The following is a 27,757-nucleotide window of genomic DNA, read 5'->3' as shown; positions in this document are numbered from 1 at the left end:
GCTTCCATTATAAAAAGTAAAGGTTTTTAAATGAACCAAAATATGGCCCAACAACACGCAGAATTTTTATATAAACTTTAAATACTAATTGACTGGTAGTTTAAAAATGAAGAATGATACCCCAACATTGATTGGGCTGTGCTAACATCAGATGAAAATGATTTCAGAATAAATAACTTAACAAGCTGAAATAGTGTCATTTCAGCCCAAACCAGTACAGCAGGCTGAACATTTCATCAGTACTTTGTACAAAAATAATCTAAACTTTGACATCTTTGATGATGGATTACTTGGACAGGACTCTCTGAGAAGCTTCATGTTAATCTAAGGCTCTTGCTAAGTAAAGGGATCATGGGTATACATGTCTTTAGTAGGGCAAAGACGTCCTAAAGAGCGTATGCCCTAAGAGTGTATGCCCTTTACTAGTCCTGCAAAACACAAACTACTTTCCATTTATAATTGTCCACATTTTAGATGGCCGTTTATCAACCAAAGAAGAATTCTTGGTGGTGAAATAAAAATAGAATTAAGCATTCCATTTGAAAACAGACAGTGCAAGTTGAGAGGGAAAATGAGCTTATTATTTGGAGTGCTGAAATTTAGAAAACTTAGTTCTGAGGAAGCTTGATGAAAACTGCCAAACGTTTTCAATAAAACAAAACTGAAAAGTTATCTAAAAAAGAAAAATCAAACACTCAGTATGGAAGCCAAAACATTTGAATGAATGACTATGCCAACTTTGAAAAGTTACCATTACTTAATTTATATTCAGAGAGGTTTTAACAGGTGGGTAGTGACACTAAATATGCCGTACTATGCAAATGAAAAAACTTTACTAGCTAGTGGGCAATTAATGAATACCATGTAATACGTACTTCGTGAAGTCCAGATGAACTCCAGTGTGCTCAGCAGGTTGCCACTTCTTCCCTCTGAAGAATAAGTCCATCCACCATGGCAACGTCTGTTTGTGACCTGTCTGTGTTCACTGGGTTAATTGAATGAAGGTGAGTAACTTCAGGTTTCCTTCATTCACGAGGCTTGGAAGCACTTCTAGCCTTCATGGCCTACTGAAGAAAGCTTTTATTAAGTCCCAGTGAAAGTACATTTTGTACTTCCTGCACAGTACCTTGGATAGGATGAACCATTAGAAACCCTAGTTTGGTTAGTTTGGCAGGGACTGCCGTGACTGTGTTAATACTGTATATACAAGGTTCTCATAGAATCATAATGGTCTATTTATGAGGAAAAGACTTAATATTGGCCTTCCATCATTTCACAGCATACAAATATCAAACTGCTATCTCTTTAGATTGTGTTACGATGTTTCTAAAGTCTCTCTTTGAGCTACTGACGTGAGTTAATTTTTAAAGTTATTAAATGAATTTTAGCTTGAGATTAGGACAGAATTTTTAGCAATTTCTGAAGTTGCCTTGTGCATAATTCTTCCATTTTGTACTACATTCTTACGGGAGATGGCAGGTTTAGCACTGACGATTATCAGACCAAGCCACCAGTCCGCTGTAGACTATTGAAGAAATTCTTTGTCTTGCAGTACCAAAGACTTAATTCTTTAGAAAAATAAACAAGCACACCCATCTCAATCGTATAAAAATGTCTTCATATTTAATAACTGGTAAAATTATACAGATACTACAAGGATAAATAAAACCACTTTATTGTGATTTATCAACAATAAACGATTTGTTTGTCTATTTTAGATAGCGATGTACATGCAAGCTGTATAAAAATGTCTCAGCCATAAAAGGGTCTAAAAATGGAAGAAGTTTATGCCACAGAGATGCATCACCTCATAAGTCTAGTGTCAGAAAGTCTATAATCCTGTTTGCGTCAGGGTTCCATCTAGAGGCCGGGAATGGGATCTCACTTCCTTTCTGGGGACTGCTGCCTTTCTTAGATAACTTGCTTGTGGTATCACAGATACTCTGTCCCTTTAGGACATCATTTGTCTGCGTGTCCACACGTGAGTTTCTCCTCATGCTCTCCTACCCATGGAGTCTAAGACATTTGTTATGGGATCTAAAGCTTGTCTTAATCTACAAGAATCCCATCAAAAGAGCTTTGATACATTATATTTCATAGATCCCTTTTCCACAGATCCCAGATCCACAAGACTTTTAGATTGTGTCATCATGAAACTCATCTCAGACCAGTGACCTGTGTTAGCCTTCAGTGCACCTAGCTCTGCTGCTACACATTCACCATCTCTGTGTAGTTCTGACTTCCTGGGCACTGGTATAAGCCTCAAAAGAAAGGCCAGTAACAGTGATTCTTGTGAGCCAGCACATGAAGTGCACAGGTATTACATGGAAACTTACTAATCTTCTCACTCTGCGCTTCCAGTTTAAGACTAAGGTGTTAAAAAGATGACATTCTCTCTTTTCATTGCCTGTGCTATTGTGGTTTGGGTCCCACAGGGGTCACCCAAAACACTTACCTTGAAGGCTTGGTCCTCGCGAGGCAGTATGCAGAGGTTGGAATTTTGGGTGGTGATTGACTCGTGAAGGCTCTGGCCTCATGATGGTGTGTTACATTTATGGATGGTTTTGCTTTAAATGGCTTCTGCTGGCTTGCTCTGCTGTGTCCCGTCATGGCACACCACTTCACCACAGTCCAAAGCAACATGGCCAAGTAACTGTGGACTGGTGCCTGTGGAAATCGAAGTGCATAACAATTATGTATAGATTGTTAATGACAACACTTATATATGTGTTGATAAATAGATTAACAAGTAAATTTCCTTATCGCATAATTATTTGCAATGGATCATCAATCCATAAACTTGTTCTGTATTCTTTCCTCAGTCATGTCAGACTTCATATGAGGGAGAGGGAATGATGGTCTTCCTTACTTGCTAAGTTCTGGACATTTATAAGATGTCTTTTTCCAATCTTATTATAAATCCCAATTCCCTTCTCCTACCACAGTATCTCTTGACATTGTGACATGAAATTATGGTCTACACTTGAACCTTTCTTTGCTCATTACAGATTAAAAAGTCTCAGAAATGTGCCCTAATGTTTTCAGTAAGTTTACAACTAAGTGTCCAGCTGTATTCTCAGATATAGGTATGACCCACAGGCCCTGTGTTGGACTTGTCTAGGGCTCCTGACCTTCCCATCCTCCGCTGCTTCCTCTTTCCTTATCACATAAGTATTCACGTTTTAGTGTGGAGTTTACTGTTATACAAAAAAAAAAAGAGTTGATTTCACAATAGCTGGTAGACCTTCAGAGGTGCTACTATCTGACCATGTGAATGAACCATACCCAGGAGTTTTTCCTTCAAAGCACCACACCTGTCTTAAAATAAAACCATGGTGTCTCTGATCATGCCAAGAGAAAGTTTGGTTAGTGGTTATGAGTAAAGATTTTCAATTTAAAATGCTTAGTTAAGAAAAAATTAAGTACAAACATTCATTTGTGTTGTGGTCTTTGACCATCTCTGAAGCTCCTTGGGGCCTCAGGATATTCATTCAGAGCAGTGGTTCTCAACCTCTGAGTCAGGACCCCTTTGGAAGACTTCTAACTCCAAAAGTATTTACATTACTATTCATAGCAGTAGCCAAATTACAGTTATGAAGTAGCAACAAAAATAATTTTCTGGTCTGGTGGGGGTCACCACAACAAGAGGAACTGTAGTAAAGGGTCAAGCATTAGGAAGGTTGAGAAGAACTGATTAGAGAACTGTTATAAGATAAAATCTGGAATGAGGAGATGGCTCAGTACGTAAACAGTCTGCTGCTGTGTCAGCATGCACACCTGTGGGCAGATGCCCAGCGCCACCGTGAAAAGCCAGGCATGGTTGTGTGCATCTCAAACCTAGGGCTGGAAGGCAAAGACAGGAGGCTCCCTGTGCTTGCTGCACAGTCAATCTAGCCATCGGTGAGTGCCAGGTCAACCAGTGAGAGGCCCTGTCTCAAAAGTTCAAGTGAAGGACAATTGACAAAGACACTCAGTATCAACCTCTGGACTCTGCAGACATATACGTGGGCCAGCACACCTTCCCATGCTGGAACACACACACACATAGGCATGCATGCACACACATATTGCATCCTCATAGTATCCCCACAGACCTTAAACTGACAGAAAATAACATCTTCATTGAATGTTCCCTTCCGACCGTTGGAGAGACTCTGTCTCATGTAATGCAATCCTCTATCATCCTATAATTTAGAAATCATTAATTTGTTTGATTGCCAACTCTGCCAAAGCTACTTTATAAACTGAGCCATTTCCCCATGACATCATAGGCAAGGATTTTACCATAGCTTTCTCCCTTTGCTGGCTAGCTATTTGATATCATATGCTGTGGGCACAAACAGGATGCATCTGCAGAATAATAGTCTTAGTCGCGTGGGCTAGCATAGGAAAACCAAAAATAATCTCATGTCCATGTCCACTGCCTTAGTGTCAGATGACAGAGTTAATATAATGGAAATTGCTCATAGCTTATTTTTCAATAGAAGTGGATAATCATATATAAAAAATAGACCAATATATTCTTTCTCCTGCCTTTAACATCACATTTTGTGTGCCACTATAGTGCATTATTTGAAAACACAGGCTCCCCTGTGAAATAAGCAAAGTTAGATATTGTATTGTTAGTAAAGCTTTCTGTTCTAAATAATAATGTTTAAGTTTAGCTTTGGAAATATATTTTCAGTTGTTAAGAGCACAGTTTCATATTACAGGCTACAACTCAGCAACAGACGCCAACAGTTCTGTCTTTTACCGATCATCCAACTGTGTGAGAATATTAGCAAAAGCGTCCCATATGCATCTGCGATTTGACTTCTGTTGCTTCCTCTACAGATCCGAGTGTGGCCTTCTGACAGCGCATATGTGTCCTTACAGTTATAAATAAAAACCAGAGATACCCACATTTAGCCATATGCCAGAGCATTTGTTTTTGATGAGATTTTTGTACCCTCTAAACTGAGTCTATGTTAAATGTTGTATTCATTTAAAAAACAGTTTGTTATCTTCAAACTATTTCCTGTAGTTCAAGAGGGAAGAGCACATTCCTTTTTGTTTCAAAAGTACTGGAGGTCCGATCCAGGCACTGAGCATACTAGGCAAGCACTCTTTCACTGAGCTATTCCTAAATTCCTGATTTATTAAGAGACAGTCTTATTGTGGAGCTCTGACTTGGGATCTCAAACTTGTGATCCTCCTGCCTCAGTTTTCAATGTGATGGAAATATAGGTTTGCGGCCATTATGCCCAGTCATATTGATTAAGTATTTGACAACTGTAGAATTTTTTCCTCAGCATTTGTTTTCCATATACAAATATATGTATAGACTTTGATCTTGGACTCTTCAGTATAAAGAGATGAACTGAAATGTTTCTTTACACTCCAGCAAAGTTTCAGAACACAGTTATACTTCCTATTTATTATTCATATAAAATTATCATGCATTTTGGAGGCTAAAAGAAATTCAAATAAAAGAGAGCCAGAAGGTCTTATTTGATCCAAGCTTAGAATTATTCATTCCCAGACAAGTCTATCAGCAGAAAAGGTTGTGACCTGATATTAACAAAAGGAAGAAAGGGTTTTGATTTTCTTTGTATTCTAATCCTAGCTGCTAATAAATATTTTAACTGCATCTCCCAAATGCAGCATTTTGCCACTTTCAAAAGTATTTTAATTAGTTATCAAAGGAGAAATTAATTATATAAGCTTTATACTTAGAATATTTAGGAGGAGAAAAACTGTCTCTTTTAGTGAGAGTAGATAGGTTTGGAAGCAAAGTTCTGAGTTGTCATTGTGGTTCCACTTTGAAGACGGTAATTTGAAGGCCAGGCAGTGGTAGTGCATACCTTTAAGTCCAGCACTCAGGAGGCAAAGGCGGACAGATCTCTGTGAGTTCAAGTTCTAAAGAGCAAATTCCAGGACTGACTCCATAACTACTAGGAAACTCTGTCTCAAAATAACCCCCCCCCCAAAAAAAGACAGTGATTTGATTTTTCTCAGCCAATATTTGAAGATCTACAAACTGAGAACACTATCTCTCATAAACATTAAATTTAAAATGCATTCTTTTCCATATACTAGCGACTTACAGCAGCATATTCTAGGGATAGGTACTAGAATCACAGCTCTACATAAGACAGAAAATCTATCCTCAGAGAGATACAATACAGCAACAACAAGCAATTTTTCAAGAAGAAAGTAAACGTTAGTATAACAATAAAATTGCAGGGCTGCAAATAAAGTCAGGTGACAGATAGGCTGGTGTGAAGGGTATGCAGACACAGCTTAGTGAGGTGGCTTGAGAGAACCCCGAGACACAGGAAAGAACACAAGAAGCCCAGGTCTGGAAGAACTCTGTATCTTTGAACCTTTGGTCTATCAGCACCAAGTACAATGTGGAGCAGAGTTAAAGAGGACTGAGGAGTGAGGAAGGGGCTCCCCAGATCCTATGAAGACAGGCCAGCCACACCGAGGAACAGGGAGGTGCTGAATCAAGGTTAACTTTCAAGACATTGTCCTAGGAGTTCTTGGGAACTAGATAAACAAACATTAATCTAGAGCTTCAGAAAATATAGAGGCAAACAGAAAGGAGATTCCAGAAGGAATTTTCTGGCCACAAGCAACTAGAAGAAATGGTCCCTTGCCCTGATCCAAGAAGGCAGAGGAAGAGGTAGATTGGAGGATACCACTCAAGGGTGCTCTGTGAGGTGGTTGAATTTGAGATGCTAATGTTGGCCACCGAGTTGAATACACACAAGACGCACATTATTTGTAAATGTTTTTAGGCCTCTACTTGGTTTCTGAAGTGTTTTCTATAATTTTCACAAGGCAAGTTCTCTTCATGGTCCACATCATCAAGATTACTGAAAAGGGTTTTTGTTTGTTTATTTGTTTGTTTTTGAAGGTTCTCTAAAGTGACTTTTCATGTTGACATCTCTCTTGGGCTGTAGCTATCACCCAGGAATCCCTAAAGTTTCCAGTATAGCTCTCTGACTCTTGCCTGCTTCCCAGATGATAAGATGCATCGGGTCTTAATAGGACAATAGCACAGTTTAGCCCCTTCCACACAGGAATAGAAGTACCTGTGACTTACTGTGTTATATTTAGGTATTTTATTTGTAAGATCATGTAAAAGTGAACTGGACCAAGATTTAGTAAGTCAGAGAAGCAAAATAGGTACCCCTGTTTATTTTTCTAAATAAAGTTTTATAAATATAGAATTACATGCTCTCATTAGGTATTGTATTTGACTGAGTTTATGATATATTTTCTTTAGGTGTTTTGTATGTGTGACAGTTCACACTAAAAGACAGGGCAGAGACATTGCAACAGACACTTCATAGCACACTAAGCCTTAAAGAGGAAGTTACAAGGCAGATGGGTATCTGTGAGTTCAAGGCCAGCCTGGTCAACAGAGCACTGGACAACTAAGACTCACATAGAAACACTGTCTTGCAAAAAAAGGAGGAAGCTACAAGTATATTTGTACCTATGATGATACCATGAAAAAATTATTATTTAAAATTAAGAAAAGGGGAGAGACAAAAAAGTTAGTTGATTCTTGCTCTGGGGTTTCTTGGAGTTGTAAAGCTCCATGATTGTATAGTTTGAGGGACACACGTATCATATCTAAAATAAACTGATGTCTATAAAACTTACATTTGAAACAACCATAAAACCAGGTATTATAATCAACAATTAATTTTAATGTTTCTATTTTTTTCCTTAAAAGCTGAGAATCAGAGTTCAATCAAAACACCAGAAGTACCAGGTAAGTTCATTTTTTCTTCTCTGAATATTCATTGGAAAATCCCAAGAATGAGACCATATAGGTATATGTGTATATACATATACATATATATATATATGTACACATAAGCAAGCTTGAAAGCAGAGTGAAATAGAGAACAATACAGGACAACTAAATGTTAGGAGGCTTCAAGTTTTGAAGCTAAATCTAGAAATACCAAGGGTAAGCCTGAGTACTCTGGTGGGGGAAGGTAGAGCCAGTCCTGGGGACAGAACTACACCTACGAAGGTTGCTGCCCAGTTTGGTACTGGTCAGTGTGCCCACACAAAAGAGTACAGTCTCTTCACCTACTTTTACAGAAAATCCGGCTCTGGAATCCAAAAGGATGCTGTAAACAACAGTTAAAAGCTAAAATGTTAACACCAAAAAGTTCCCATGTCTGGCCACCTGAATTTTTACTCTGAATTAATGTTCAATAGTGTCCCTAACAAGATGGAAATTGTGGATCTACACTGAAGATTGTCTTCTGACCTCTATATATGCCATGAACTCATACTCACACACACAAACATATACATACACACACATATACACATCATATATAAACAAATACAAAACTTAAAAATAAGTAATTTTTAAAAGACAAAAAAAATTGGTATTTCTAAAGCAAGAAAAGTCATTGTCACCATTCAAGGCCATGAGGAAGCAGGATTTTTCTCCTTACCCTTCTCAGGTCTTCAACTGATTACACAAGACCCACTCACACTGAGGAAGGCAATCTTCCTCACTTTGTCTACCAAGTCAAATGTTAACCTCAACCAAATCACTCCATAGTAAGACTCAGCCCAATGTCTGGGCACATATGGATAACCATCATGGTTACCATCATGAGATACCATCATGGTGGTATCTCAGATCTCCTGTAATGGCCAGCACAATTAAGATTCCAAGATACCTTCATTCTTCAAATTTGTGCTTCAGAACTGTCATTACAATGTGGACATAAAACTTGGTAGAAAAGCAGAAGCAAGAACAGACAATATAAGATCAACCTACCAAACCATTAGAAAGGAGGAGGGGTCATGCTGTGTGAGCATGTTCAGTGTACTCCCCACCTCCAGTTGCAAGTAAAAGTGAGGCATGCATCACTCTGTGCAAACTATTGTCCAGTGAGTTCTCTATCTTTCAGTGACAGAATCTTGACATTTCTACTCAGCAATAACCCACTCATACTAGGAATACACCTATCATAAGCTGTCTGGAGTGTGTAGCTTAAGGTTTTATAATATCAAAACAATTCATTGACTCTAGAGCTTGCAATGAAATATTTGCTCTACAGCCTACTCATGATGTGATCTTGGGAGGATATTTAATCTCTCTGAGCTTCAGTTTTTGCTTTGAAAAACATGAGCAATAACTCAATAATAATTGAGAGACTTATTCCTTGCAAAGTATTTAGAATAATATCTGATATATACTGTCCCATACAGATTTGAAGTAAAATCCTTAATATTTTTTAGAGATTATTGATACTGGTGGAGAAAGAACATTTTAAACCTTTCAGAATTCAAAGAACAAATTTCATTAACCTTATGAATGATTGTATATAAGCAAATAGAATAGTCTTCTTTAAAAATCTGTTGATCCTATGGAAGAATAGAAAGGAACTAGAAATGGTTTCAGAATATATTTAACTTACATTTTCTCTTACTTACACTCAGACATGTTTACTTCATCTCCCTGAGCCATGGTATCTCTCATCCTTAAAATACAACATTAAGCATACTTTCTTAAAGATGAAATTACCTGGTGCATATAGAAGTAATGGTATCCTGCTTCGTTTCTTCCTGGATCTCATGCATAAATTCCTGGCATTTAGTATCTATTTAAACCAAATAAGAAAGGGGAAATCATCCTCCCTCAGTATCAACTTCAACAGTTATCTAAACTAAGTAGATCTCAGCTCACAATTATTTCCTGATAAGAATATGTTATATCTCAGGTTTATTACATTGATGACTCAAAGCAAAATGATGGACATTTGAGATAAAACTTTGACTTTGCTGCAGTAGAATCCCAGTTCAGTAACATAAGCTAAGGGGACTCAAACTCAGTCTCAGCCACTCAAAGGCAGAAAAACTCTCCTCTGGTGTTCTACCTATTAACTGACCAGAGAGCTCCATCATGAATATATCTATAAAATCTATGACAAAGAATCTAAGTTCTTAAAGCTGGAAGAGCATTCAATGCTCCTACAGTCACAGTCCCCTCCGCAAACACAGCTCTACCAACTGTATGCATAGCATCCATTAGCTGAACTATATATGTTCTAGTTGCTTTTAATCAGAATCCATTTTGTTTCTGATAATGGAAGTCCAGCATAGTCTCCATCCTTTCCCTAGGTGTCAGGATACTCAGCACCCATCCTTGTGACTAATGTCAGCATCTGCACTTACGCATATTCTTGTAGCATGATTACTTCCTCCGTTTGCCTTGACTCTCATTTCCTGGTGCTGGTTTCCTCACCTACGCTATACATCAATACTAAAGCTTCTCAAATCTTTCTTTTGTTTCATCAGAGGTGGCATAGGCTCACTCATCATGACACTTGGAATACTTTGATGCTTGCTCTTTATCCCTAGTTTCACCTAGATCATTTGAAATACCTTACCTTCATCTTAGACTGTACTGTGCTTTCTTCAATCAATTACTGTTAGATACAAAGTGTGCCTCTATTTGTGGTTATTACTGAATGAATAAAAATAAATACAATGCAACATGTCAGCGTGAATGAGGATCTCACAAACCCCCCTATAACGAATCTCTAGATAAAGAGCTGCCAGAAATTAACAGATGCTTAGAGGGAGAGAATCCGTTTTCCCCAGGGACAAGATCGCTAATTTGTTATCTAATGCCAAGTGGGGACCACTAAAATCATGCAGTCAACACTAAAGAGACTCAACAAGTTGTATTTATGTATTTAAACACATGCATAAATATAAAAAAAAATAAAGGGGTAAAAACCCAATGGAGATAATACATGAAAGTAAAGTGGAGAGCAATGCTGGAGAAGTTATCAGACAGGAAGGTAAGTCTGATGTGGAGAGAGGGCAGGAGAGTGCTGTGGATCAATCCTCTTCTACACTGTGAGTATGTATTGCTCTCATTTGCTAATAAAAAGTTGATTGGGACAGGAAACATACATTTACAGGAGAAGACAGTTCAGTGAAAGCCTTCTAGCTTGACATTCATGTTTAGGAAGTTTTAGGAAGGTCATCAAGGAGTATTCCAGCCAAAGGGCATCTTAGGAGACGTTCATGACTCTTAAGAAGTGGTGGGCATGATTGTCCCTGCCAGCCTAACACTTGGCTTTCATCAGTCTTGGGGCAGTACAGCCTCAGATCAGCACAAAATGGAGTTGAGAGAACAAGGGGGAAATCTCAGCCACCTACATTTCTATAGCTTCAAGCCTTTGAAGACCACTCCCTAGTCAAGCTGAGATTCCTTAAGACAACAGTAAAGTATGCTGTTAGGAAGTTAACAGCAAAAGCATGTATGTGGTGACGCACACCTTTATCCCAGCACTCTGGAGGCAGAGGAAAGCAGAGCTCGGCGAGTTTGAAGCCAGCCTCCTCTACATGTGTCCAAAACAGCCATAGTGAACCCTGCCTAAAAAAACAAAAAGTGCCTCTGTCAGAATCTATGAACAAAATGTGAATAAATTTCAAAAGAATAGGCTTGGCTCTAAGAGAATTTGCTTCACATAGCTTGCTCTGAGTTTTGACCTGAAGTTTGGAAGCTGCGTTTAAATTGTGACACAATGCCTCTAGAGTTTAATAGCCATCACAGTCATGATAATCGGGACCCAGATGCAAACTGGGGGATCTAAGAGGGCCTTGTTTTCCAGCTTCTTCCACTCTTGACTGGAGAAAAGAAACACCTGAAAGCATGGAAATGTCTGAAAAGCCAATTTCACACAGCTATACTCTGAATCTTTGAGGAACTAGACAGACTCTCTTTAGCTGGGAAGCCCAACTTTCTGAAAGGCATAATCCTACAATTAGCAATATCATACAGCATATGTTTTATGACACTATATAATTTAAAATAACCAGACTAGGACCAGTGGCTCTCCTAGACAATTTAAATTTATTCTTACTTAATCTTTACCGCAACAATATAATAGAAAACTATTTTAAAGCCCTTTACATATCAGAAAATCAAACAAAAGGAGCTGAAATAATGTGACAAGCCTCTACAGGAAGTCAGCTTTAGAGCCAGAGTTTTGTTCTGGCCCTGGCTTTCAGCATCGTGCCCCTAACTACCACATTATTCTTCCCGTGAGCCCTTTCCGGCAGGGTTATTTTGGTAGAAATTTATGGTAGCACATTTTCAACACAATAAATGGAGATTATCAGACTACACTGAATCCCTCTGTTATAGTTATAGAAAGAATAACGTTAGGCTCACAATTAGTAGGTTTATCCAAGTACCATTCAGCCATATGATCCTGCTAGAGGCAGGGTTTCTCAAATTGAGGTGCACTAATATAAAATAAATGACATAACAGGTATTTTTAATTAAATAGAAAAATAAAACAAATGCAAACACCAAATAGTCTTAACACACAATACAGGTAAGCACACGTGTGTGCATTCGTGCATGTGTGTATGCGTGTTTCTGTGTGTATGTGTGTGTGTTAAATTCAGAAAAGATTTCTTAAGTAAGAAATCCAGTTAGAAGAAAAAACAAAATAGGAACCTGGAAGTTTCTGTCTCGGAAGCGCTGAGCGTTCACGTGGGGTTAACAAGGCAATCTTCTGGGCGGTGGTTAATGGAGCAGTACCGGCCCTGGGCGATCAACACATTTTAACACAGAAAGCTGGGGACGGTGTTGTTTACATCAGAAATAATCACTCTGAGAGCAACTTTTGGCCTGAACATAAGGAGGAAATGAGGTGGGATGCGGAGTCTTGGTAACTAGCTGTTGGTAAATCCCCAGCCCATTGGTTACTCAGCCAGCCATCTCGTCCTCTCCTGAAACGCCTAAAAGATAATCCATCCCCACAGCAAAGCACAACTAACAGCAGCGAGCTTTCAGCGAGCTCCCACTCTTTCAGTTAATATTCCTTTTTTTCTTTTTTTTTCTTTTTTTTTCTTTTTTTTTTTTTTTGCCTGCTTTGTGCACTAGCCTGACATTTCTCTTTGTTCTTATGGGCATGTATCTAGCTCCCTCCCACAGATCTCTTGCCTGGCAGCACAGGGCAGACTCCCAACATGATTCTTCCCCCACAGAGCACGCAGTGTGTGCTGTGCCGTGGGCGGCAAAGGAGGAAAGAGCCGCCGTGGCAGCCCTAGAAATATCAATCTCCCCGGAGCAATTATCCAGGGCCTCAGAACTCAGAGCGAGTCTTAAGCAACGTAGGGACATGGCCAGCCTGGCCTTACTGCACACAGGCTGAGGCAGGAGCTCTGTGGGAGGGTTAGCGAGAGTTAGGCCTTTTGCCCTCTGAGAGTTTATGGAAAGATGAGCCAGCAGCTATGACACAAAAGAGAACTTTCTGCCACATGAGACAAAGAATTCATTTTCAAAAGTTCTAAACCACAGTTTTACTTTCATTTCACAGTGAGTGTGATCAAATTATAAAGCGTTTCGTGTTTGTATTTCCTTTCATTTCTTGATATGTCATGCATTCTGTTATGTCTCCTAAGGCATGGTGTCTTATATTTTAAACTTTTAATAATGTCTGTTCATAATGATAATGATTGAATATGGCAAAGACATCTTCCTTGAAGGAAAAAAGGTCAGGGTAAATGGAGAAGAAACAATCAAGCATCCATTTTTCTAGGGAAGGAGTTCATAAACCTAAGAGTCTCCATTGGTTCTCCCCTACTTCTCATTAAAGCCACTGCAGTGATCGTCTATCTCCGACCATTGGGAAATATAATAAAACCTGAAGTTTTCTGCATTTTTAATCTGTTTTAAGCATGTGTAATGAACAATAGACAGTTTTCCATAGTTGAAAGTATCTGAAAAGCGGTTCGTGTTTATTGTAGATTTACACCTGTCGAGAACCTCATGCCTTCATTTCTGTGCACTGTGAACTGGAGCGTGAAACTTCCTCACATGTTCTTGGCCAATTCTGCTCTGTGCAATGGAATACTGATATTCAGTTTCTGTGATGCCAAAGTCCATCATTTTTCCAGAAGAAATACGTGAAGTCAAGTTGTGCCTTTACCATTTTATGTAACCAATTATACCAAAATCAAGTGCTTTCCCAGGTCTTTGAAAATGCAGACTGTTTAAATCTGCAAAGAAATCCAATCTGAAGACTTAATACCGTAACTCAGCCTGGGTTTGTGATTTTCCTATAGGTACCACTCAACTGCCAGATGCCTCATCTAAAACCACCGCATCACCCTCGGCATCACTAACAACTCCAAAAAGCATCTCGCATCTTCAGGGTATGATTTTTGTATATCTGAATGGAAACGTATTCTACTTCGCTGTTCTTTATGACATAAACACCATCTATCTTGATTTTCAAAACATAGCTCTTGCCGAGTGAGGGAAAATTTTGCATTTATAACATCATAACTATAAATCACGGTTATTTCCTTAAATGGGGAAAGAGGGAAGGTTGTATAGATTGACATATTTATCAAAGGTGACTTGTTTGTTTTCTCTCTCAAAATAACAGACACTGAGGATGGGAAGATCACAACCACTTCATCAACCCTCTCCAGTGAGTAGCATATGTATCTCCATTCATGGGAACAGGCATGCAGAATATACAAGTGAGAACCATGAAGGAACAGGGTTATGGATAGTCTTTTCTCAACTTTACTTAGCCTGTAGTTCCATTATAATTCAAGCTGCAGTCTGCTTTAAAAATTCCCCATAAATCTGATCTTAATTACTATACCCTGGCCATTTTTTTTCTTTTGTTTTTCTTCTTTTTCTTTTTCTTTTTCACTCTTGTCCTAGTGGTAAGCAATTACCAGAAAGAACAAATAACGACTTGGTGGAACTGTATTCAGCTAAGACAAAATCACCACACGTAAATTTTCTCCAGATCATCTTGCCATATGCCTTCAACATATCCATCTTCATTTGCCAATTAAATATTCTTAAGGCAATTAATTTACATAACCATTTTTTCACCTTGATGGAATTTTATTATATTGATGGTAGTTAATTTTATTTTAACTTGAACAAACATAGGCAATATAACACCTTAGAGGTGTGCTAAGTATGAATAAGAGTATTTCGATTGTTCCCTTAGTAATTAACATTAAGATGAATGTATGCGAAGCTGAAATGGCAAATGGTTATCTTTGGTTTCAGTAAAACCATTTCGTTAAATAAGGTGTCTCAGAAAGAACTGACCCATTGATTTGTGAAATTTTCATTTTGAGAAGGAAATAACGTCATTCAAGATCTATTTTCAAGTATGCTTTCACATTGACTTGATAGTGAAATGTAAGCTACCCTACTGAAGAATTATAATATTATTGCCCCTTAATAAATAGGTAAGAAGAACAGGAGTAGATAGGAAGACCTGACTAATTTTCCCATTCCCTGCTCCTTTGCTTTAACCGCTAAACTTTTACCCTTGCACACGACTATCACTGAAAACTCAAAAACTCCCTTGTTAACCAAAACAGGAAAGCCTTCCATGAATTCACAACAGCAAACAAACCCCTTGCAAACATATGCACGGGTGCACATACCCAACTCTTTCTACCGACATTGTTAGACTTTCTAAAATGCTATCCAATACCTCTACTGTTCTTTCACCCATTTCCTAGCTTTAAGGCAGCATGTTGCACAGAAGCATGCAAGTTTCGGCCTTAGGATTAGAACCACCCAAGTCAGTTGAATCTTTTTTTAAAAAAGTAACATCATTATAGAAGACAAAAGAACATAATGAATGAGGGCGGTTTAACTCTAATCTAGAGAACTGTTGCCTCTGGTCGTCCCCTCTCTCCTTAGGCCCCCAGCCTCCAGGAAGATACGCCATCTCCTTGAGGTTTGGAAGTTTGGTTAAGAAAGGCTACAAGAGTGACATCAAGTGGATATGTCAGAAATGACAAGCAGAGCAAATCTGTGGATCAGACTAACTATTGCCTGAAATAGACCAGTATTATGACAGGATGTTGTTTAAAGAAGGAAGCATGCATGTTTTGTCCGGCATGGTCTGTTTGTGTGGAATCAGCATCACTCCAGCTGACGGTGTCTCCAATACTTTTCAGGTGTTATTTTGCCTGTGGTCATCGCGCTGGTTGTCATAACACTCCTGGTATTTACTCTGGTGGGTTTGTATCGGATCTGCTGGAAGAGAGACCCAGGCAAGTGATGACCTTTTCTTTTGCTTCATTTTGTTTTCCCAGAAGTAAAATGGGTGTTTGCTTAGTGCAACCTTGAACTTAAAACTGTCAAAAGGAGAAGAGTTTTAGTGACAATACCATGTCGCCCGATCACAAAGAATGGGGAGAAATTCTCTGTATACTGCTCAAAGTAAGAAGTGAAGATTAAGATCTGGTAGTAGACGATAGATCAATTCAAGCTAATGAAATGGCCTCAACTGTGTGGACAGTGACAGGTGTGTGCTCTGAAGATGATGTGCAATAGAATGTGTCTGGGTCAGAGAGTAAGCAGAGGTGTATGGAAGTTTAGTTTGGAAGGACATAATCTCAAGAATTATACTTTGGAACCTATTTCCCTCCTTGAAGGCTCAACTTCTTTCCAACATAGATTTCTTCTGTGGTGGTGTTATGTGGCTTATCATTTCTTTACATAAACCTTCTATTGTAGTGTATATTAAATTAATATTTTAGGGTAGATGGTTTATAAAGGTAAGACATTCCCTCATGGTCCTCATCGAGAGTCCACCATTATCAATTCTCTGTCATCATAATCATCTTAGCTTGATGGGGTTTCCCCTCTGTATACTCTGAATATGTTTTATTACCATTGGTTAATAAAGAAGCTGTTTGACCATTGGCTTAGCAGACTGATTATACTTCAACAAGCGCATAATAAAAGTCTACTTCTATATATCAGGCATAATGCAAGAGGAGCTGTATGTGCCCCATGGTAGGACAGTTATTGCTGGGTTCACAGGCAAAACAGGCACAGAGCAAAGTAAAATTTCGATAATACCACGAAACTGTTAATCCAGTTGGCAGAGTAAAAATTAAAGGTATAATCTGTTCTGTTTAAGGAAGTGGTATGTTATCCAAAGGCAGAGTTGCTGGCTGAATCCTAGGGGGTAAGTTGTAAGTGTGTTCTAAAAGCCAAATGGTGGGCAGGCTTGACGTTCCAGGAAAATAACAAGAATGGATGACCGTATGTAAACCCGAATTTCAGAACCCATTCAGGGCAGGTGTCTGGAACTGGCTGATGGATTGGAGTTTGGTCAATGGTTTAGCAGAGAGCAAGGCCAGGTGGGAAATCTGAACAGAGATATATAGAGAGTAGGTGGAGTCAACGAGACACCATGTAGCTGCTGAAGAAGAAAGACACCAAACTTACTGGTAGGCCATAACCTTGTGGTGATACACAGATTAATAGAAATGGGTTGGTTTAAGATGTAAGAATTAGTTAATAAGAAGCCTGAGCTAACGGGCCAAATAGTGTTGTAATTAATATAGTTTCCGTGATATTACTCGGGTCTGGGCGGCCAGGAAACAAATGAGCAGTCTCCACTTACATTAGTTTAGAACAGTACAGTTGTCTCATCCAATGAGCCGATGCTAATGAATTATTCTGAACAAAACTGTCTACTCATGGTCCTTCCTTTTATCTTTAGTTATTCTCCTAGTCCCAGGATGGTGCTGTCTTCTGAGTGGACGCTTTGCCGGCACCTCCCTCTACTTGCTTACTTAGCTCGGCTATTCCCTCTACCACATGAACTCCAGTCCATCAGCCAATTCCAGACATCTGCCCTGAATGGGTTATGAAATTCAGGTTTTCATACAGTTAGCCATTCTTGTCATTTTCCTGAAATGTCCAACCTGCCCACCACTTGGCTTTTAGAACACACTTGCAGCTTAACCCCTAGGATTCAGCCAGCACCTCTACCTTTGGATAACATAACACTTCATTAAACAGAACAGATAATACCTTTAATTTTTACTCTACAAATCAGATTAACAGTTTTGTGGTATTATCGAAATTTTACTTTGCTCTGTGCCTGTATTGCCTGTGAGCCCAACAATAACTGTCCTACTGTAGGCCGCGTACAGCTCCTCTTGCATTATGCCTGATATATAGCAGTAGACTTTTATTCTATGCTTGTTGAGTTAAAATTTTAAAATGGCCAGTGAAGAAAATCTTCCCTTTAATTGCATTCTATTTCACTAACACAATGCTACGTAAGCCTCTTAAGATCTTAAGAAGGTAAAAGGTACTTATTTTTATATGGCTTATAAGCTACAAGGTTACCTTCTTACCCTAGGATGCTAATGAATGCGGTTTAGGCCAGCCACTGACTGTGCATCTCACAGACGCTTGGGGCAGATCATGACAGCCAAAGGAGAAGTTAGCAGACCAAAACAGAGGCATTCATTTGCTCTCTGGGTGGGAAATGAAAAAAGAGAAAAGGAAAAGAAAACAATGCTCTTTCCTGTAGGAGTGAGAGAGTGAATCTACAATGTCTGAAAAACACTTTCTTCTCCAGTTTCCAAAGAGGAAATAGGACTTGCATAAACCAGCTCCCCCCACACACCCGTTGTTAAGCCATCAACCCTATTTCAATGGGAATACAGACCTCACAGTGTCACAGTTGAAGCCTGTGGGTGGTCAGTCTATGAGACGGATAAAGACTAATCTATTAAATCCACTTATAAAAATACTGTGTACTGAAAAAGAATTATTTAACTGGAAAACTTTGAAAATGTGTGAGGCTAAAAGTGATATTTTCTATTAAAACTGACGCTAAAGGAATAAAGTGTGGAAGTTATATAACCAGCCAGATCTATTTGCTTACTGTTAGCTTTGTTTCCACACAGAATGTCCAGCATTGTTGTCTTTAAATTAGCACCATTAAAGACCTGCAATTAATCACCAAGTACGTGGGGGGAGACATCATTACATTCACAGTATTAATAAGCCCACTCTGCCCTCTGGAAGACAACATGAAGCAGAAGTTGGAAATGAAGCTTCTCTGAGCAATGTTTGCCATAGATTGAACTGTCATAGATGAACAGGCATGGGATATATGCAGAAAGTTTGGCAGGCATCTATCAGTTAATTAACCCATTGCTATCATATTCTAAGCAAAAGTGCTAAAAACATGCATTCATATATGATCAGCTCACTTTGAATGGGAGGCCTATGAACATCACAGGCAATATTTCATTTAGTACTTATGGTAATAAGAACATACTGCTGGATGCTACTGATAAAGAAATGGTTATATATCAGTGTGATGCATGGGGTACAATGGGTTAATCTTAGGTAACTAGAGATAGAGTTGGATGTCTTGGGTTGGGCAACAGAAATAGAAGCAGCCTAAATGTTAATGTTATCTAAGGTCTTCATAAAAATAATAATACTCAAAGACAGACGAGACATACTCAAGAGGCCCATCCCCAAAGATGGACCTAGATTAGAAATGAAGAGAAATTGCCATGGGAGCCAAATGGAACGGAATATAATCAGGGCAAAACAAATGAGTGGAACAGATTAACATTTGCTTCCAGGAGGCCATGATCCTACAATAGGAAACATACTCACAGTGAACCCAAGGAGTGTCTATCAGACACTTGGGAAGCTAGCTGCCTCAGTGGCACTTCGAAGGCTTGTCTTGAGAGTGACATTGTACTACAACCCAAGAGAAAGGATATCTCCACTCTCACTTGCCACAACTCTAGTGATTTGTCTCCCAAGAAAGAGCAGTGCATAAGGGAAGTAGAAAAGTTTATTCTCTGGTTGAAAAGGGCAACCGATCCTTTGAGAAGTTTCTGAGAGAGAGCAAATATATGGAAGTTTCTAGTGTCCACATCATAGACAATCCTAGATGGTGCATTCTCAAAGTAATGTGATGTTATATGGTAAAAATTAAACCAGAGCAAAGTTCCTTGTAGCTTATTTAACAAGGACAGCTCCACGCCAGGTTGAGTGTTAACTATGCCTGAGTAAATGTCTATGGGTAGATAGTAAAAGTAAAACAGGTTTTAGAAAGAGTTTCATCAGAAAACGGCCCTGATGTCACATTTAACAACAACCATCTTCTCTTGTAGGTGCTCCAGAAAACGGAAATGATCAGTAAGTTGGCCTGCGTCGCTGTTCCACAAAACATTCAATCCTGTCATTTACATATAGAAGAATTTTTAACTTATACTCACATTTTATGTATTGTTTTCTTTTTAAATTGTTTTTATTGAGCTATATATTTTTATCTGCTTCCCTCCCTTCCTCTTCCCGCCCCTTCCACCTGTTTCCATGGTACCCATGCTCCCTATTTACTCAGGAGATCTTGTCTATTTCTACTTCCCATGTAGATTTGATCCATCTATGTCTCTCTTAGGGTCATCTTTGTTGTCTAGGTTCTCTGGGATTGTGAAGTGTAGACTGATTTTTCTTTGCTTTATGTCTAAAAGCCACGTATGAGTGAGTACATATGATGTTTGTCCTTCTGGTTCTGGGTTATCTCACTCACCCGATATGATGATGAATATGTTGTGTTCTAGACCCATCCATTTGTCCACAAATTTCAAAATGTCATATTTTTCTACTATACAGTACTCCATTGTGCAAATATACCACATTTTCCTTATCCATTCAGTAGGGGGCTTTTAGGTTGTTTCCAGGTTATGGTTATAACAAATAATACTGCTATATATAATTGAGCATTTGTCCTTCTGGTAATACTGAGCATCATTTGGGTAATAATGAAAAGTGGTATTGTTTGGTCTTAAGGTAGGTTGTTTCCTAATTTTCTAAGAAATCTCCATACTGATATCCAAAGCAGCTGTACCAGTTTGCACTCCCACAAGAAAGTGTTCCCTTTACCCCACATTCTCTTAAGCATAAATTGTCATGAGTGTTTTTGATTTTGGCCATTCTGACAGGTATAAGATGGAATCTCAGAGTTGTTTTGATTCGCATTTCTCTGATGACTAAGGATGTTGAGCTTTTCCTTAAGTGTCTTTTAGCCATTTTAGATTCCTCTGTTGAGAGTTCTCTGTTTAGGTCTGTAGCCCATTTTTTATTGGATTATTTGTTCTTTTGCTGACCAATTTCTTGAGTTTTTTGTATATTTTAGAGATCAGCCCTCTGTCCGATGTGGGGTTGTTGAAGCACCATTCTGTAGGCTGCCATTTTGTCTTGTTGATCATGTCCTTTGCTTTACAAAAGCTTCTCAGTGTCAGGTCCTGTTTATTAATTGTTCTGTCAGTGTCCGTGCTACTGGGGTTATATTTAGGAAGTTGTCTCCTGTGCTGATGTGTTCAAAGTGTACTTCCCACTTTCTAGTTTATGAGGTTCAGTGTGGTTTGTTTTATGTTGAGGTCTTTGATTCATTTGGATTTGAGTTTTGTGCATGGTGATCGATATGGATCTATTTTCATTCTTCTATATATTGATATCTAGTTATGCTAGCACCATTTGTTGAATATGCTCTTTTTCCATTTTATTTTATTATTATTATTATTATTATTATTTGCTTCTTTGCCAAAAACCAGGTGTTCGTAGGAGTATGGATTGATATCTGGGTCTTTGATTCGGTTCCATTAGTCCTTCTGTCTGTTTTTATGCCAATACCAGTCTGTTTTCGGTACTGTAGCTCTGTAGTAGAATTTGAAGTCAGATTGTGAAGCCTCCAGAAGTTCCTTTATTGTACAGGATTGTTTTGGCTATTCTGGGATTTTTGTTTTTCCATATGATTTTGAGTATTGTTCTTTTGAGGTCTGTGAAGAATTTTGCTGGAATTTTGATGGGCATTGCATTGAATCTGTAGATTGATTTTTTTTTTTGCTAATTTTACTAGATTAATTCTACCTACCTAAGAGTATGGGAGATCTTTCCATTTTCTGGTGTCTTCTTCAATTTCTTTCTTCAAAGATTTAATGTTCTTATCATACAGGTCTTCCACTTGTTTGGTTAAAGTTACTCCAAGATATTTTATGTTATTTATGACTATTGCAAAGGGTGATGTATCTCAGCTCGTTTATCATCTGTGTACAGGAGGAATACTGATTTTTTTTTTTTAGCTAATCTTGTATCTTGCTACATTGCTGAAGGTGTTTATGAGTTGTAGACATTCCTTTGTAGAATTTTTAGGGCCACTTATGTAAACTCTCATATCATCAGCAAATAGTGAGAGTTTTACTTCTGCTTTTCCAATTTGTATTCCCTTGATCTCCTTTTGTTTTCTTATTGCTCTGGCTAGAAGCTCAAGTACTATATTGAATAGATACAGTGAGAGTGGACAACCCTGTCTTGTTCCTGATTTCAGTAAGATTGCTTTTAATTTCTCTCCATTTAGTTTGATGTTGGTGGCTGTTGGCTTGTTGTAAATTGCCTTCATTATGTTTAGGTATATTCCTTGTATCCCTACTCTCTAAAACCTTTATCATGAAGGGTGTTGTATTTTGTCGATGATATACCTTTTGCAGCTTCTATCAGCATCTAATGAGATAATCATGTGTTGTTTTTCAGTTTGTTTATTTGGTGGATTACACTGACAAATTTTCATATGTTGAACCATTCCCTTGCATCTCTTGGATAAAGTCTATTTGATCATAATGAATGATTATTCTGATGTGTTATTGAATTTGGTTTGCCAGTATTTTATTGAGTATTTTTGCATCAATGTTCATGAGTGAGATTGGTCTATAATTCTCTTTCTTAGTAATGTCTTTGTGTGGTTTGGGTACCAGGGTAATTGTAGCTTCATAAAAAGAGTTTGGCGGTGTTCCTTCTGTTTCTATTGTGTGGAGCAATTTGAGGAGCATGGTATTAGTTCTTTTTTAAAAATCTTGTAGAATTCTATGCTGAAACCATCTGGTCCTGGGCTTTTTTTTTGGTTGAAAGACTTTTGGTGACTGTTTCTATTTCTTTAGCAGTTATATGTTTTTTTTTATTTGTTTATCTAGTCTTGATTTATTTTGTAAGTAATATTTATCCAGATAATTGTCCATTTCCTTTAAAATTTCCAATTTTGTAGAGTACAGATTTTTAAAATATGACCTAATAATTCTCTGAATTTCCTACATCTGTTGTTATGTGCCCCTTTTCATTTCTGGTGTTGTTAATTTGAATATTCTCTCTCTGTCTTTTGGTTAATTTGGATAAAGGTTTCTTTATTTTGTTGGGGTTTTTGTTTGTTTGTTTGTTTGTTTTGAAAAACCAACTCTCTGTCTCATTGATTATTTGTGTTGTCTTCTTTGTTTCTATTTTGTTGATTCAGCTTTCAATTTGTTTATTTCCTACCACCTAGTCTTCGTGGGTGAGTTTGCTTTTTTTTGTTCTAGAGTATTCAGGTGTTGTGTTAACTTACTAGTATGAGATTTTTCCAGCTTCTTTATGTAGGCATATAGTGCTATGAACTTTCCTCTTAACATACTTTCAGTGTGTCCCATAAATTTGGGTATGTTGTGTGGTCATTGAATTTTAAACAGTCTTTACTTTCTTCCTTTATTTCTTTCTTGAGCCATTGATGATTCAGGTGAGCATTGTTTCATTTCCATGTGTTTGTGGGCTTTCTGGAATTAGTGTTGCTGTTGAGTTCTAATTTTAAGCCATTTTGATATGATAAGATAACATAGAGTTATTTCACTTTTTTGTATCTGTTGAGGTTTGCTTTGTTACCTAGTATGTGGTCAATTTTTTAAGAAGGTTCCATGAGGTACTGGGAAGAAAGTATATTCTTTTATGTTTAGATGGAATATTCTATATAGTCCATTTGATTTATAACATCATTTAGTTCCCTTATTTCTCTGTTAATCTTCTGTCTGACAGACCTGTCCCATAGAGAGATTGGGGTGTCGAAATCTCTTACTATTAGTGTGTGGGTTTTAATGTGTGATTTAAGTTTTAGTAGTGTTTCTTTTACATATGAGGATACCCTTGTATTTGGAGCATAGACGTTCAGTATTGAGATTTCCTCTTGGGTTTTCCCTGTAACTAATATGAATTGTCCTTCTTTTTCTCTTTTGATTGATTTTAGTTTGAAGTTTATTTTGTTAGATATTAGGATAGCTATATCAGCTTTTTTATTATGTCCATTTGAATGGAAAATTTTTCCCAACCCTTTACTCTGAGGTGATGTGTCTTTGAGGTTGAGGTGTGTTTCTTGTATGCAGCAGAAAGATGGATTCTTTTTTTGTGAGCCTGTGTCTTTTTATAGGTGAGTTGAGGCCATTAAATTAAGGGATACTAATGACCAGTGATTGCTAGTCCCTGTCATTTTAGTTTTCATCGTTGGTGATGTTCTTTTGTTTGTTTTTCCCTTCTTTGGGATTTACTGCTGTGAGATCATCGATTGTCTGTGTTTTTGTGGATGTAGCCAACTTCCTTGGTTTGGAGTTTTCCTTCTGGTACTTTGTGTATGACTGGGTTTGTGGCTAGGCATTGGTTAAAACTGGTTCTGTCATGGAATATTTCGTTTTGTTCATCTATGATCATTGAAAGTTTTGCTGGGTATAGTAGTCTGGGCTGTCATCCATGGTATCTTAGTGTCTACATAACGCTTGACCAGGACCTCTGGCTTTCATTGTTTCCATGGAGAAGTCGGGTATAATTATGATAGATCTGCCTTTCTATGTTACTTGACCTTTTTCCTTTGCAGTTCTTAAAAGTATGTTTTCTTTTTAAAAAAATGTAGGGAAGCTACCATACATGGGATTTGGTTGTTTGTCAGAGTTATTTAAAGACAAATAAAAGAGAAGTTTGCTTTTAGGTACAGACAAGGTATAAGAAAGAGGAAAAAAGATGAAGAAAAGATGCAGTGAAGGATGTAAATAACAAAAAAAAACATGCAAACCACACATCATTTTAAGATAGTTTTCCTGATGAAATGTTCAACATGTTCACCACAGCTAAGGAAAGCAGTGCCTCTTCTTCAAACTTTCTGAGAAGCTTTGCCTGGGCACAATGTTATTCTACTTTGATTGGCAAAGCAAGCAGAATGGCTGGTAGCAACATAGGCAGCTATTTCAAGCAATGCTTTGGTAAGCCAGGAGGCACTGTCTTTGTGCTGAAAACCAAGAAAGTCATTACATTCTCTTTATTTACCTGAATGTGTACCCTTCCTTCATAGTATTATTTTTATTTCACTAAATTGTTACTGTGATAGAAATAATGACTCTTGATTGCTATCCATCTTACTTCCAAATGGAGGCTCTCAGGATATCTAAGGGAAGCAGCTAGGTTTTGGAACTGGAATCTGGGAAAGAATATGGAAAGGTCTCTTTAAAAGAGTTGGTTCAGATACTACGATCTTGTGATCTAATAAAAGAGAATGTCCCTGGGTCTCACTATTCAAACAGAAAGTTCACAAATGTTTCTGTGTCTTCTACCTCATGACTCAGAACTGGAGACACAGGACATTTAGGCATTCCTCTCCGCGATCCAGGTGATGTTTATCTAAACTTATAACTGATGCTGGCCACTGTGACAGTGATGGTATCTGCCATCATGCTTCAAAAACTACCAGAAGGGCTGCACAGTACGCTTGTATTTCTAGTGAAGGAACGGGGAGTTTGTCATAGAGTCCTATAAAAACGTAGTCTTTGCCTGTGCCTTTTCTTCACCCTGGGCCACATCTACTTCCTTGTTTAGATACACTGCACTTGGCCTTGGTGCTAACTCAAGTGTCTCTGTCTCAAACAGGCCTCAGTCCGATAAAGAGAGTGTGACCCTGCTCACTGTTAAGACAATCTCGCACGAGTCTGGTAAGTTTCCATTTGGTGAGAACACAAGTGGTTAGCTGGCAATCTGACTCCGGCATTGGGCTTTAGTCCATGAAACACAGCCCCAAGCAGAACTTCTTGAGAAACAGTTCTGCTGTAGATCTTAGTAAATGCAAATTTCTGCTATGTAGAGGCTATGATCTTTAAAATGTCATTTTCATAAACTGGAGTCTTGAGCCTTGCATTACTGGGGTTGCTTTTGGTGGATGTAGAGACATGATCTAATGAATGAGAGGGGAGTAGTGTTAGACTCTCACTGTTCTGCAGAAATGATCGAAAGACCAGAAAGTTTAACAGGGTTTTCAAAAGTTCTATTGATGTGTTGTTTCATTTTGGGTAAGGAGTGTGCGTGTGTGTGTGTGTGTGTGTGTGTGTGTGTGTGTGTGTGTGTGTGTGCATGCGTGTGTGTTTGTCTATGTGGTCATATGTAGTTATAATTTTTTAGTTAAACAATGGTCTACATTATTTCACACAATCTCAACTAACTTTCCCAAGAAACATAAAATAAATCTTTCTGTGGATATAATTTTCATTCGTGCTTTTAATTCCCTATCCATATTTGACTCAGTTTGAAATGTAAAATTCTCACACAGTGCAGATGTGATTTGTTTTAGATGTGTTTTTGTCCAGATCAATAACAAGTAATATGCAAGCTTGCTTTGAAAAATTAATAGTTATTTTCCCTTGTTTCAAATAGACTGGTAGCAAAAGCATTGATATCACCAAACAGATAAATTAAAAACAACTTCTAAGTTTTACAAAGTAATTCATATAGCTCTAATTTAAATATCAAATTACATGGTTCCAGAATGCATGTGTTATGTCCAGTGAACACTAGAGTTAAGAACTAGGTAATAAACATTTACAGTAGTTAGAAAAATTCACAAAACACCAGGCTCTAAGTATTGTCCAAAACAAAAAGAAAGGTTTCAGAAGTTTGATGTTGTTTGAGTTTCAGGCAGGATACACCAAGCAAAATAAAGAATCATAGAAAAGCATAGGACTAGAAAAGCCAGAGCCCCCAACACAGCACAGATAGACCTTAATCTTCTCTCTTCTCTCCCTTTTCCTCCTCACTGGAGATGGAACCAAGAGCTATACTAAGCAAGTTCTCTCCCTTTGATAATATTCTCAGTCCACCATTTTTCTTCTAAGGGAATGCTGGTTTTTGTTCTTGCATCTCTAATATTCTTTAGTGTGTTTCTTTTATGATCACTCTATTTTCTCTCTCAGGAGTAACCCCATCTAATGAAGCAAAACAACAAACTCATCCAGAGAGTAATATAAATCCATGTCTAGGATTTTCTTGGCTACTCACCAGTGATGACTATGTAACCAAGTTTATTCTACTGCATAAAAGAAGGGAGTGAGAAATCAAGAAAGCACCCTGACTATGCGTTAGTGAGCACGTGAGAGAGCCCGAATACAATAACACCACTGATGATGAGAAATTCTCAAGAATCTGCCTGTGTCTGGCCAGGAAACATCACGAAGATTCTTTGTGCTGTCCTGCCCTTCTTTAGGAGTATGGACAAGTGCAATACGGTCTCCTTGGCTCTGGAGATGTGGGCTGAGGTATTGTGCGGGATGTCCAAGTGATAGCTGTGAGGAACTGGGTATAATAAAAACTACTTGATGTTAGGATCATAGGTTTCTCACGAGAATTCCCCCACTCAAAAAACAAACAAACAAACAACAACAAACCCTGAATGAAACCTTCTTGAGTTCTGTTTTGCAAACTGCACAGCAGATTTGACTCTCTCAGAATAGTACTTGAAAAAAGGGAAGCTGACCATGTAGATAGATGATTCTCAACCTTACACATTTCCCTTTCCTTTCTACAGGAGTTGATAAGATCCATGTTTAAAGAAGAAATATTATCTTAGGCCTGTTAAGAGGTTGTCTCTGATACTTTCCTTCCTTCCCAGTTCGATTTGGGAACCATACTGCTTTCAAAATTACCCCAAAGGCCAATCCGGCTGATTACCACTGGAAAACGTCTCAATGAGATAGAAACCGGTGGTTCAGAATCGATTTTAATAACCTAGAACTAAGAAACTAAGCATAATGACCTTCAAATGGTCCTTAG

General features: G+C 38.1%; 1 protein-coding gene across 2 annotated transcripts in view; it reads left to right on the top strand.

Moving 5' to 3' along the window:
- Positions 1–27,757, top strand: part of Emcn (endomucin) — a 91,152-nt gene that overhangs the window by 56,664 nt on the left and 6,731 nt on the right. For both annotated transcript variants that reach the window (XM_048456944.3, XM_087897543.1), the window contains exons 5-10: positions 7,730–7,768; positions 14,122–14,211; positions 14,448–14,492; positions 16,003–16,098; positions 19,996–20,020; positions 25,589–25,650. In XM_048456944.3, the coding sequence (XP_048312901.2) occupies positions 7,730–7,768; positions 14,122–14,211; positions 14,448–14,492; positions 16,003–16,098; positions 19,996–20,020; positions 25,589–25,650 (357 nt within the window). The remainder of the gene's footprint in view (positions 1–7,729; positions 7,769–14,121; positions 14,212–14,447; positions 14,493–16,002; positions 16,099–19,995; positions 20,021–25,588; positions 25,651–27,757) is intronic.

This window comes from Myodes glareolus, chromosome 17, assembly GCF_982192425.1.
Source record: "Myodes glareolus chromosome 17, mMyoGla1.1, whole genome shotgun sequence".
Taxonomy (NCBI): Eukaryota; Metazoa; Chordata; class Mammalia; order Rodentia; family Cricetidae; genus Myodes; species Myodes glareolus.
The sequence above is the reverse complement of the archived record's forward strand: the minus strand, read 5'-3'. Positions and strand labels throughout refer to the sequence as shown.